We start from the raw sequence: 13,185 nt of genomic DNA, 5'->3' as shown, positions 1-13,185 counted from the left end.
CATACTGTTTTCTGTAGTGGCTATACTAGTTTACATTCCTACCAGCAGTGTATAAGAGTTCCCGAAGTTGGGATAGTTATTCTCTCTTTTCAGGGTGACCCCAGGGCTGATTCTGTGTGATGCGATGGCATCCCCCATTATATCCCTAAGAAGACAATGTGCTCAGTGATAACAAACTTCTCAGCCTAGGACCAAGGAAACCTAGAGTCTCCTCTAACATCTGCTGCTACAGTATGTTTGGTTTATTTTCTATATCTATCAAATGAAAGTGTAAGTGTTCATGCCAGTTTCTTTCACTTATAACATTCCATGATTCTAGCACAGAGACATAGAAATTGGGATTTATTCATTTCACTCGACAAATCCTTATTGAACATCTAAACACTAAGCATCATGTCCTCTGAAGGAGGAGTCTCTCTATTGTGCTCCCCAAGGCCCTCTCTTCCCATGTGAGTCCCTCTGTCATGTTACTTGAGTCTTTATTGGAATTAGGGGTTCTCTAATCTGACTCCTCCATTGACTACATTGTTGTTTTTGTCAATGAGTAGAATTCTCAACATACAGTAGGTGGTCAAAAATCATTTGGTGAATGAACAAAGAAAGAGGATCCCTTCAGATGCAAAGATAAGCATCCCAGAATGAAGAACCAGAATCAGAGGTCTCAAGCATAATAATATCCAGTAATATATCATTGACACAATCATATGACTACACTATATGCTACTTAGGAATTTCTGAGCCAACAGCAGACCCCAGTTGCATTGAGACCCAAAGTACTAAGACCCGCCTCTCTTTAATCTCGAACACAGATAGATCCTTGGCACTTAGTTTCAGTTTGGCGTATCGAGCCATTTACGCTGGATCCCTTTGACTGTCTCTCCCAATCTGCCCTCTACTCATTTCCACCCTGCTTGGTGCCCTGGGAGGTCAACTTACATAACTGCCTTCATTGGGCTGTAGTGCCCTCTGGCTCTGGCTGGGTTTGGTCAATGGGGGAGTACTAGCACATTAGAGGAAGAAAGGATGGCAAAGTTGGGGTTGTTTGTACACATTTATGGGGTACCTGCTAACTTTTGTTCTATGTATATGATACATAGTGATTAGTGATCAAGTTAGAATATTTAGGGTATCTGTAGCCCAAGTACAATACATTTTTGTGTAATTATAGTCACCCTACTGTGCTTTCAGATGTTGAATTTATTCCTTCTACCTAACTGTACGTTTGTACCCTTTAATCCATTTCCCTTCATCCTCTCCCCACAACTTACCTTTCCCAGTCTCTGTTCTCTATCTTTCCACTCTACCTCCATGTGATCAATTTTTTTAGCTCTCATCTACAAGTGGAGAACATGTGATATTTGCCTTTTTGTCCGTGGCTTACTTCACTTGAGATAATGACCTCCAGTCCCATCCATGTTGCTGCATTTTTTGCAGCAAATGTTTCATTGTGTATATGGACCACATTTGTTTATCCATTCACCTGTTGATGGGCACTTAGGTCCATTCCATATCTTTGCTATTGTCAATAGTGCTACAATAAACATGTGAGTATAGGTATCCCTTTACTATAGTGATTTATTTTCTTTTTCTGTTTCTTTCTTTCTTTCTTTCTTTTTTTTAAGACATGGTCTCACTTTGTCTCCCAAGCTAGAGTGCAGTGGCATGAACACAGTTCACTACAGCCTCAACTCCCCAGGCTCAAGTGATCCTCCTGCCTCAGCCTCCCCAGTAGCTGGGATTTCAGGCACATGTCACCATGCCTGGCTAATTTTTGTATTTTTTGTAGAGACAGGGTTTCACCATGTTGCTCAGGCTGGTCTTGAACCCCTAAGCTCAAGCAACCTGCCCGCCTCAGCCTCCCAAAGTGCTGGGATAACAGGCGTGAGTCACTGCACCCCGCTGTGATTTCTTTTCCTTTGGGTGGATGCCCAGTAGTGGGATTGCTGAATGGAACAGTAGTTCTAATTTAAGTTTTTTGAGAAATCTCCTACTGTTTTCCATTGTGGCTATACTAGCTTACATTCCTACCAACAGTGCATAAGAGTTCCCAAAGTTGGGACAGTTATTCTCTCTTTTCAGGGTGACCCCAGGTTATCGTGTCCCTTGAGCAAATGTCACAGCTCCTGTCAAACAGCCCTCCTCACACATTTTGTGTGTGTCTCTGTGTGTGTGTGTATGTGTGTGTGTGTACATGCGTGCATGTCTGCCTCTGTCTCTGTCTCTCTGGGTTTCTTTCCCCTTTAGTCTTAAAGACAGTAGCAGGGCCCCACTATTCCTTGTCTCAGGGTACTGCATTCTCCCTTTTCGTTTTTCCCACATCCTGGCTTAATATGCCCTTCATTAAACTCTTCTCAAAGTATTCAATTTGAGTACAATATCAATTTCTTGATAGTACCTTGACTGATAACCACCAACGTATTATGAACAAAGCACAATAAGAGGGGTACTAATAAATGCTAGTTTCCCTCCCCTTCTCTATTATAATTTTTATACTCCCTACAATGGCTATTCCTAATGCCTTTAACATAATTGCCACTTAAGGAAGATTTGATGAATGAATGAAAAAAATTTCAACACTTTTGACCATACTTTTAGACTTAAATACATGGAAATCAATATGCATTAATTTAGATTATCAGATGTTACATTTAGAGAAGTTTTTATTTCAATATCGGGGAGTAGGCAGTTTGCTTTACACATCTCATTCTCTGTTTTCTCATAGTCTAACTAAATTATGGCTCAACTCCGGGAAAAACAGGGTCAAGGGATAAGCTAACATCTCAGGAGCAGTTTAAAAAACTAAGAGATCCATCTACTGATCCTCCCTAGATCTTGGAGAAAATAGTCATTTTATTTCATGTCATCTAATTCATATGAACTGACTTTGCAAATTCATCATTTTCTACCTCCTACCAGACAGAAATGGAGTTGGGGTTCAACTGTGCCCCCTTGAATCTATCGGTGTTTATAATGAATAAAGTCGATAAAGCCAAATAATCACTCACCGTGTATATTGATCTCACGGATACACTGCGGAAGTAACTTATAGTTCTGGTATTGGGGGAAGCACTTCCTGGACTTCATCCAAAGTCAGCCTCTGCGTGGTCTCTGCTGTTTAAGAAGGAGAACTGTTTTAGTCTATATTTAGTAAATAGCAAAAAGAGACATGCCTATTCTAATGTAGTAAGTGTAGCAAGAGAACCATGCTCGACCTCTAGAAAGGATTTTGGGACTTTCCACCCTCTCTAATTTTCCTGCCTACCTCTCTAACACCTTTCACCCAGTTCTCTCAACTGCTTGCCCCACGTCCTGGGCACAAAGACCTGAAGCATAGTTAAGGAAGACAACGTAGAGAACAAATTTAAAGTCCAATGTCAAGTAGCAAGCAAAGAATCTTTGTTTGGAAACTGCAAACATTTTATTCTATCACATTTTGTTGAAATATGTCCCTAAGGAGAATATTAATGATGTCTTTGATCTCAGGGACAATTTTACCAAGAAGCAAAGTTACAAATTAGATGAATTCTAATCTGTCTTCCTGCTCATGACTGTGTGACTTTATAAAATTCCTCTAATATTATCCTCAGCTGACTTCAAAGTGGAAGATGAAACTTTATTTCCTATATCATGGCATCTCGTTCATTCTCTTGAGATCCAGGGTCTTGTTTTTCTAGCTTTAATATTAAGAATTGAGTTTTTGTTTCATAGACATCTCTACTTTTGATACAAAGCCCTGAATTGAGGTGACTTACAATTTTTTTTTTTTTTTTGAGACAGAGTTTCGCTCTTGCTGCCCAGGCTGGAGTGCAGTGGTGCTATCTTGGCTCACCACAACCTCCACCTCCCGAGCTCAAGTGATTCTCCTGCCTCAGCCTCCCGAGTAGCTGGGATTACAGGCATGTACCACCATGCTCAGCTAATTTTGTACTTTTACTAGAGACAGGGTTTCTCCCATGTTGATCAGGCTGGTCTGGAACTCCTGACCTCAGGTGATCCACCCGCCTCAGCCTCCCAAATTGCTGGGATTACAGGTGTGAGCCACCATGCCCAGCCAAGGTGACCTACAATTTAAAGAGAAATTTGGGTGATTGCTTAAGAAGATAAATCGGAAAGGGAGATTTAGTATATTCAAGAAAATGATGCTTCTTGTCCATGAAGATGATCAAACACTGGTATAGAAATACTGTAGAACCTTCTCTGGGATTTTTTTTTTTTTTTTTTTTTTTTTTTTTTGAGACAGAGTCTTGCTTTGTCACCCAGGCTAGAGTGCAATGGTGCGCTCTCAGCTCACTGCAACCTCCGCCTCCTGGGTTCAAATGAGTCTCCTACCTCAGCGTCCTGAGTAGTTGGGATACAGACATATGCCACCATGCCCAGCTAATTTTTGTATTTTTAGTAGAGTCTGGATTTTGCCATATTGGCCAAGCTGGTCTTGAGCTCCTGACCTCAGGTGATCTGCCCGCCTCGGCCTCCCAAAATGCTGGAATTACAGGCGCGAGCCACTATGCCCGGCCTGGTACATTTTTTTAATTAGAAAATTTCCTTCCATAATATTTTTGAAATTTAATTTTCTGAATAAGGAATATGCTTTCATGATTAAAATTTTTAAACTATGAAGGAACAGTTAGGAAAATGGCTCCCTCTTCCCCAGTCTCCCAGAAAATCACTTCCCACCACATCACATAATTTCTTACTTTCTTTTCTTCTTCTGCCACAGGTAAGCAAGGTTATTAGTGTTTTGTGGGGTTTTTTTGTTTTTGTTTTTGTTTCTTATTGAGAAAGAGTCTCAGTCTGTCACCAGGCTGGAGTGTAGTGGCACAATCTCTGCTCACTGTAACCTCCACCTTCCAGGTTGAAGCAGTTCTCCTGCCTCAGCCTCCAGAGTAGCTGGGATTACAGGTGTGCGCCACCATGCCCAGTTAATTTTTTTTTTTCTATTTTTAGTAGAGACAGGGTTTCAACATGTTGGCCAGCATGGTCTCGATCTCTTGACCTTGTGATCCACCCTCTTCGGCCTCCCAAAGTGCTGGGATTACAGGCGTAAGCCACTTGCGCCCGTCCAGGTTATTAGTTTTTTGTATATCAGTTTTTGTGTATATATGTGCTACATATATACACTCTATATGTGTATCTATGTGTAATATATGCACTGTATATGTATAACACACTATATATGTATATGCTATATATACTGAGTATGTATATATAATATATACATTGTGTATATAATTTATACTTTTATTATGTATATGCTATTTTGGTCCTTTTTTACATAATTGGTAAAAAATATATGTCTACTATATACATATACATTTCACACCATACCCAATTGGTATGAAAATATATGTATACTATATGCATATGAATACTTAACAATATATCTTAGACATCTTCCCACATAGCACTTTCTCATTTCTTTTTACAACTCCCCGGTATTCCATTGCATGGATGTATCATCAAGTAAACAGCCTCCTTTTTGTATTATGTCTAATCTTTGGATATTGCAAACCCTCTAGCAATAAACATTGTACATACATCATTTCTCTCCTGTATAAGTAAATCTATAAATTTCTAGGAATAATTTTGCTAGATCAAATGGCTTATGTATTTGTAACTTTGATAGTTACTACCAAACTAGCTATCCCAGAAGTTGTACCAATTTACCTTCTGACACATAAGGTATGAGAGTTCCTATTGTGCTTTGTATTGAGTGTGGTGTCAAACTTCTGATTTTTGCCAATCTGATAGATTAAAAATAGCATTTCAGTGTAGCTTTAATTTGCATTTCCACTAGAATGTAAGCTCCATGAAGCAAAAATCTTTTTGTTTTGTTTTGTTTGTTGGTTTGCTTTTGAGACGTAGTGTCACTCTGTCACTGGAGTGCAGTGCACTCTAGCCTCACTGCAATCTCAGCTCACTGCAACCTCCACCTCCTGGGTTCAAGCAATTCTGCCTCAGCCTCCTGAGTAGCTTGGATCACATGTGTGTGCCACCACACCTGGCTAATTTTTGTATTTTCAGTAGAGATGGGGTTTCACCATGTTGGCCAGGCTGGTCTCAAACTCCCAACCTCAAGTGATCCACCCGCCTCAGCCTCCCAAAGTGCTGGGACTACAGGCATGAACCACCATGCCCTGTCTCTCTTTTTTTTTTTTTCTGGGGAGTAGCGGGTAGGGATTCACTGCCTTCTATATCCAGAAGGTCAATATTATTAATATTATTGGCACATAGTAGGCTCACACACAAAAAAAAAAACTGTTTCTGGAATAATTTATTCTGAGTGACCCTGAGCAGCCTTTCATGTGTGTAAGTGCCAGCCATTTGTATTTCCTTTTCTGTAGGCAGTCCGGTCTTATCCTTCACCATTTGCCTACTGGATTGTGGTCTTTTCTTCAATTATTAGAAGCTCCTTATTTACTAGAGATTTAGTTGCTTACTTAATAAACTGCAAATAATTTTGCCTATTACTTGTTGGTCTTTTATCTTAGCTTGTGATACTTTTTTTGCTGTGTACGTTTTTTTCCACATAGTCAATTTGATGAGTCTCTTCTCTGAGTTACTGTCATGATTAGAAAGACCAATTTTGCAGTTACGAATGAGTCATAGCATTGATTCTTTTATTACTTTTATAGTTTAATGTTTAAGATCATTGATCCATTTAAAAGTCACCCTAATGTGAGTGTGAGATCTTGATTGAGTTAACTTGTTGTCCTAAATGATTACTCAGTCGTCCCAATACCAGTCAGTTGGTAATCCAGTACCTTGATGGACTGAATACCTCTCCTCTATTCTTCCATTTCAATTTTTTCCTGGCTACTACTCACAGTTTACTTTCCATAGGGATATTGAAATGAACCTGTTTGTTTCAAAAGATATTATTTTTATTTATTTAGGAAGAATTAGCATCTTTATATATTCGTCTTCCTCTTCAAGAACATGATACACTTTTCCTTTATTCAAGTCATTTTTATGTCACTCAGCAGCATTTTACTGAAGTTTTCTTCAGAAAGATCCTGCAAATTTCTCATTAAGTTTATTCCTAGTTACTTTATCTATTTATAATTGTTTTATATGCAGTGTATCCTCTAACTGGTTATTGTTTAAATAGGTGGATCCTATTGATTTTTAAAATATTTTTATACCCTGTCCCTTACTGAATTTTTCTTTTTTATGATTTTTTTTAGGGAATTATCTTAGATTTTCCAGGTACACAATGGTATCATCTGCAAAATAAGTGATCATTTTACCTATTCTTTCCAATTTTGAAACTTGGTATTTCTGATCGCTTAACTAACTGCATTGACTAGTACTTCCAATACAGTGGTTGATAAAATGGCAGCAGTAGACATCCTAGAAAATTTCTGGCTTGGCAGGGCACGCTTTTAGTGTTTCCCTATTAAACATATTTCTGGGGTTTTTTGTTTGTTTGAGCCAAATATATTTTATCATTTTATCACATTAAGGAAGTATATATTTATCTCATTTTTATTAGAAGTTACAATGAAAAATGCATTGTATTTTGTCAAATGCGTTTTTAGTATAACCAACCATTTATCTCTATAAATATGATGATGAGTAACAGGTTTTCTAATGCTAAACTGTCCTGTAATTCCTGGAATAAGCTCCCTTGATCAGGCAGGATTGCGTGTGTGTGTGTGTGTGTGTGTGTGTGTGTGTGTGTGTGTGTGTGTTATTTTTAAACTGTGCTACTGGATTGCTAATGTTTTATTTAGGATTTTTGCATGGATATACACAAGTAAGATTTCTCAATGATTTATTTATTTTTTCTTTCTTTTTTTTTTTTTTTTTTTTTTTTTTTTTTGAGACAAGCTCTTGCACTATCACCCAGGCTGAAGTATAGTGGTGCTATCATAGCTCACTGCAGTCTCAAACTCCTGGGCTCAAGCAATCCTCCTGCTTCAGCCTTGCAAAGCCCTGAGATTACAGGCATGAGCCACTGCATCCAAGCTGATTTCATTTTAGACTCAATCTTTCTTGGATTTGAATATTATTAATAATGTTTATTTCAAAAATAGAATTAGGAAATATCTTTGGTCTTGCAACAGTTTAAATACCATAGGAAATACCTATGTCTTAGAGATTGGTAACATTCTCCTGTGAACTGCTCTTCCTATTACTTTTTGAAGGACAACGAACACATTTTCTATTTCTTCCATGACAATTATTTAGATTTTCTATTTCTTCTGTTGTTGGGTTTTACACATTTTTTCCCAGAAAATTATACATTTTAACTGAAGTTCTTTTTTTAATTAAAAGTAATTTTTTTTTTTTTTTTTTTGAGATAGAGTTTTACTCTTGTCGCCCAGGCTAGAGTGCAATGGCATGATCTTGGCTCACTGCAACCTCTGCCTCCCGGGTTCAAGAGATTTCCTGTCTCAGCCTCCCGAGTAGCTGGGATTACAGGTAACCACTACTATGCCTGGCTAATTTTTTTGTATTTTTAGTAGAGACAGGGTTTCACCATGTTGGCCAGGCTGGTTTCAAACTCCTGACCTCAGGTGATCTGCCTGCCTCAGCCTCCCAAAGTGCTGGGATTACAGGCATGAGCCACTGTGCCCGGCCTGAAGATTTTTAAAATTAAGATAGTAACTACTCTTTAGGAGGCAGGAATAAACAGGCCATTTCCAGCAGATATTGAGGGCCCTTGGATGTCTATGGAAAAACTAAAATCACCACTAAAGTTAGAATTTCTTCTTACCCTTTAGGCTTCTAAAGGGTAAATGACAGAACTTCCCTTGACTGATTAGGACAAAGAGGGGAAAATGAGACCCGAGGCCATCTTTACCTGGCCCACAGCACTCATCTCCTGCTCTCTTCCACACACATCCATTGTATTTGAGTCCCCTTGGCATTCTTAACTTTTATTTTATTGTCATTAAGTACCAAACACATCTATGGGACGATGTCTGTCAGTCCAGTCTCACACTAGAAGTTCCTAGCAGTCTGTGATTTTTTTTTTTTTTTTTTTTTTTTGAGACAGAGTCTCACTGTGTCACCCAAGCTGGAGTGCAGTGGTGCAATCTCAGCTCACTGCAACCTCCACCTCCCAGGTTCAAGTGATTCTCATACCTCAGTCTCCTGAGTAGCTGGAATCACAGGCATGCGCCACCATGCCAGGCTAATTTTTGTATTTTTAGTAGAAATGGGGTTTCATCATGTTGGCCGGGCTGGTCTCGGACTTCTGACCTCAGGTGACCCCCCAACCTCAGCCTCCCAAAGTGCTGGGATTACAGGCGTGAGCCACTGCGCCTGGTCTGTGATTTTTGTATTTCTAAAAGAATGGCTGTGGACCATTCTAACATGGTCCCCAAGAGTCCCACCCCCATGACATGCAATACTCATTATAATCTCCTCTCCTTGAGCGTGGGCAAGACCATGAACCAGATGGGATTTCACTCCTGTGATTAGGTCATGAAGGGATTTTACAAGTATGATTAATATCCCAGATCGATAAAAGGAGAGGCCATCTTGGGTGGGCCTGACTTAAAGAGGTAAAATCCCTTAAAAGAGAAATGGCCCTCCCTGAGGTCAGAAAGACTCTTACTCACCTTAAAGAAGCAAACTGCAGGCCGGGTGCAGTGGCTCATGCCTGTAATCCCAGCACTTTGGGAGGCCAAGGCAGGTCGATCACCTGAGGTCAGGAGATCGAGACCATCCTGCCAACATGGTGAAACCCCGTCTCTACTAAAAATACAAAAATTAGCTGGGCATGGTGGCAAATGCCTGTAATCCCAGCTACTTGGGAGCCTGAGGCAGGAGAATCGCTTGAACTCGGAAGGGGGAAGTTGCAGTGAGACAAAATCATGCCACTGCACTCCAGCCTGGTGATAGCGCTAGACTCCATCTCAAAACACAAACAAACAAAAAGAGGCAAACTGCCATGCTATGAAATGCCTATGGAGGGGGACTCCTAGCGGTGACTGCCAAGTGGCCTCTGGGACCTGAGGACGGCCTCCAGTGGACAGCCAGGAAGACGCCAAGGCCCTCAGGACACAGCCGTAAATGAATTCTTCCCATAACCTGAGTGAGCATAGATGCATACCATTCAGATGGGAATGCAGTCCAGCTGACATCTTGATTTCAGCCTGTGAGACCCTCAGCAGAAGATCCAGTTAAACCATACACAGACATCTGACCAACAGAAACTGTGAGATAATCAGTGTGTGCTGTTTTAAGCCACTATATGTGTGGTAATTGGTTACACAACAACAGAAAGCTAGTAAGTACAGTGACCGACAGACCCTTGTCCTGAAAATCAACAGAGGTAGTTATTAAAAATGCATGTTGCAGATCTATTGAATTAAGAATCTCTCTTCATAGAGGCCTAGAAGCCTGGATTTTTATAGACATCTAAGTTGATTCCCACGCACATTAAAGCTTCAGAATGAATTTACCATGCAAATAACGAAGCATCTTATAACCCACAATTTGACATTTGGGATTGTTCTTTTGTTGTTGTTGTTGGGGATTTTTTGTTTGTTTGTTTGTTTGTTTGTTTGAGACAGAGTCTCGCTCTGTCACCCAGGCTGGAGTGCAGTGGCACAATCTCGGCTCACTGCAGCCTCCACTTCCCAAGTTCAAGCAATTCTCCTGCCTCAGCCTCCTGAGAAGCTGGGACTACAAGCATGCACCACCACACCCGGCTAATTTTTGTATTTTTAGTAGAGACGGGGTTTCACCATGTTGGCCAGGCTGGTCTCAAACTCCTGGCCTCAAGTGATCCGCCCATCTTGGCCTTCCAAAATACTAGGATTTCAGGCTTGAGCCACCGTGCCCAGATGAGATTGTTCTTTACAAAGGTTAAGATATCAAAAGAGCCTATTCATGAAACTAAATAATTATGCAAGGAAATTAGCAGAGTTCTTTTGGTTGAAAAGCCAAACCGCTGATTATTTGCTTATTCATTTGGTTTGCTGGTGTTTATAGCATAAAATATAACTGTAATTTACAACAGAAAGCAATTGCCTGTCAAAATGATGGCTAAAGTAATTCTCTAGTGGGGCATTATTTTCCGTTTCTTTCAGTATCCAAAGTCTTGTAACTTCTATGGTAATAGCAAAACTTCTAAAAATTGATTAAAAGGCAAAAAGGTAGGATATATGTCATTTTAATGCCTTCTTCAGCATAGCTAAAAGGGTAGAAATGTTTTCTAGTTCTACATAGGAAATACAATTTCTTTCAAATAATATTAATTCACCAACACTAGTTAAGGCAGTAGGAACAGTCAGAAATATTTTAAAACTTCACAGCAGTCTTTTCATGAATTTGTCAAATCTCTGAAACAAACATTTCTATGACTTCTTTTCAGAAACTTCAAAGAGCCTTAAAAAAATTTTTTTAAATCCCAGTCTGAATTTTGACCTGGCTGAATCTAGTGAACAAAATGGATTTTCAGCAGTAGAAACTTTGATTAAAAATAAAACTCCATGCCTTATGCTCTCAAATAAAGCCCTTATCACACTATCCCTGACCATGCCCAGGCAGCCCTCGGATGCTGCTTCTTTTTCTTCTTTTAGAGAAAGATTTCTGTCGTTTTTCAAAGGTGCTTTATATCCATGACATCTGGTATCTAACCTCAACTCATCTTTCCCAAGTAACTTTTGATTCCCACTGAGCAATGGAAACTTGCAAGGTGTTTTCGTTACTTTGGTCCTGATGATTTTCATGTCAAAGACAAGGTCCATCTCCCACCATGAAGGCACATCTAAAACTTCCTCATCCTAGTCAGCCTCTCTTGGCTACTAAGGGAATTTGCCTCATCCATTTTTTTTATGCTCTTATCTCCAAAACTACTTGTTCAGCTATATTTTACTTGGTTATTATATTGGAAATCCAAAAGTAACTTTTAAAAAAAATACCAAGAAGGAGTAAATAGGGTTAGGTGATCACACAGTATATGTCCCTCTGTGCCCTCCACTTCCAAATGAGAACTTACCCAACTTTGTTGTAGTTATTCATTTGTCTGCCTCCTTGAGCACAAAGATTATATTCTGGGCACTGTTTTATTCCCCAGAACCTACCTTAGACACATAATAGGTACTCAACAAATATGGGCTGAATGATCAAAAGAATATCATTTAACGCCTCTATGCCTCATTTTTCTCAGTAACAGGGCATGGGTTCAGGCAGTTCAAGGAGCAATTCTAGAGGGCCACCCACGATTTAGGGGCAAGAAATATAAAATGGTCCCCTGATTTTAATCTATAAAATCAGCACACGATCTGCACACAGACACACAAATTCATCCTCAAAAAATTATTCCCAAACCGAAGCTTGTTAAACGTTAAAACCTCTCTGTTAAATGAGCTTGTCAGGCTACCCCTAAAATGGGGAGAAAGGTCTCAAGCTATCTGCCAAAGGAATGCATTTTTTTTTTCTTTTGAGACAGGGTCTCGCTCTGTCACCTAGGCTGGAGTGCAGAGGCACAATCACATCTCATTACAGCCTTGACCTCCCAGGCTCAAGGGATCCTCCCACCTCAGGCTCCTGAAATTACAGGTGTGAGCCACTGCACCTGGTCTGGCAAGGGAATGCGTTTTAAGACCTAACCAACAACTCGTTGCTGTGATTTGACTTCCCACATGGATCTGTCTTGGGAGAGAAAATACGTTTGCTGTCAGAAGCGTTTGGTCTGTATTTCTCTCAATTGTATCATTCTTTATGGATGAATGCACTGGCCTTGAGGTTTAATAAACCTGTTGGTGTGAACTGCATCATACAAGGGATCCTTCTTGATGTGCTGCCATTGCAGGAGGCTAAGTCCCCAGGCCTAAAGGGAAGCACTGGACCAGATAGATTCACTGACCTGAGGCCCCTGTGCAGCCTTGTGGGCAGCAGCGGCCAAGCGGCCAATCCTGGCAGGGTCCTGGCCTTGCCCCACACGTTGCATTCAAAGTTTTGGCAGTGGGGACTGACACCTGCGCAACCAAGATCACTTCCCTGTGGCTTTCGCAAAGCTAGTGTGGCTGCCTTGAGGCTAAAAGGAGGAAAATAAAGGTAAGGATAAAATGAGATGAGAATGGTGAATTTTGATATATTACACTTGGAAAAATAGAAAGCACTATCAAGCACAAAAAATATTTTCACCAGCATCTTTTAAGCCCTCCCAGGGGGCATGCACAGAATTTAGTAGGAGCCATATATATGTTCAGCAGGAGAGGCCTA

The 13,185-nt window shown here is 40.1% G+C and overlaps 1 protein-coding gene across 6 annotated transcripts in view; it reads right to left on the bottom strand.

Annotated features, from left to right (window-relative positions):
• The window catches only part of TMEM156 (transmembrane protein 156), an 85,890-nt gene that overhangs the window by 23,961 nt on the left and 48,744 nt on the right, over positions 1 to 13,185 (bottom strand). For 5 of the 6 annotated variants that reach the window (XR_005243940.2, XR_012091620.1, XR_005243941.2 and 2 more), the window contains exon 6: positions 3,006 to 3,111. Coding sequence is in view for 1 of the 6 variants with exons in the window: in XM_008017633.3 (XP_008015824.3) it covers positions 3,044 to 3,111 (68 nt within the window). In the remaining 5 variants the exon portion in view is untranslated. Of the gene's footprint in view, positions 1 to 3,005; positions 3,112 to 12,826; positions 12,998 to 13,185 lie in introns of those variants that run through there. The other variant, XR_012091621.1, reaches the window with a different exon arrangement.

Source organism: Chlorocebus sabaeus, chromosome 27 (assembly GCF_047675955.1).
Source record: "Chlorocebus sabaeus isolate Y175 chromosome 27, mChlSab1.0.hap1, whole genome shotgun sequence".
NCBI lineage: Eukaryota > Metazoa > Chordata > Mammalia > Primates > Cercopithecidae > Chlorocebus > Chlorocebus sabaeus.
The sequence above is the reverse complement of the archived record's forward strand: the minus strand, read 5'-3'. Positions and strand labels throughout refer to the sequence as shown.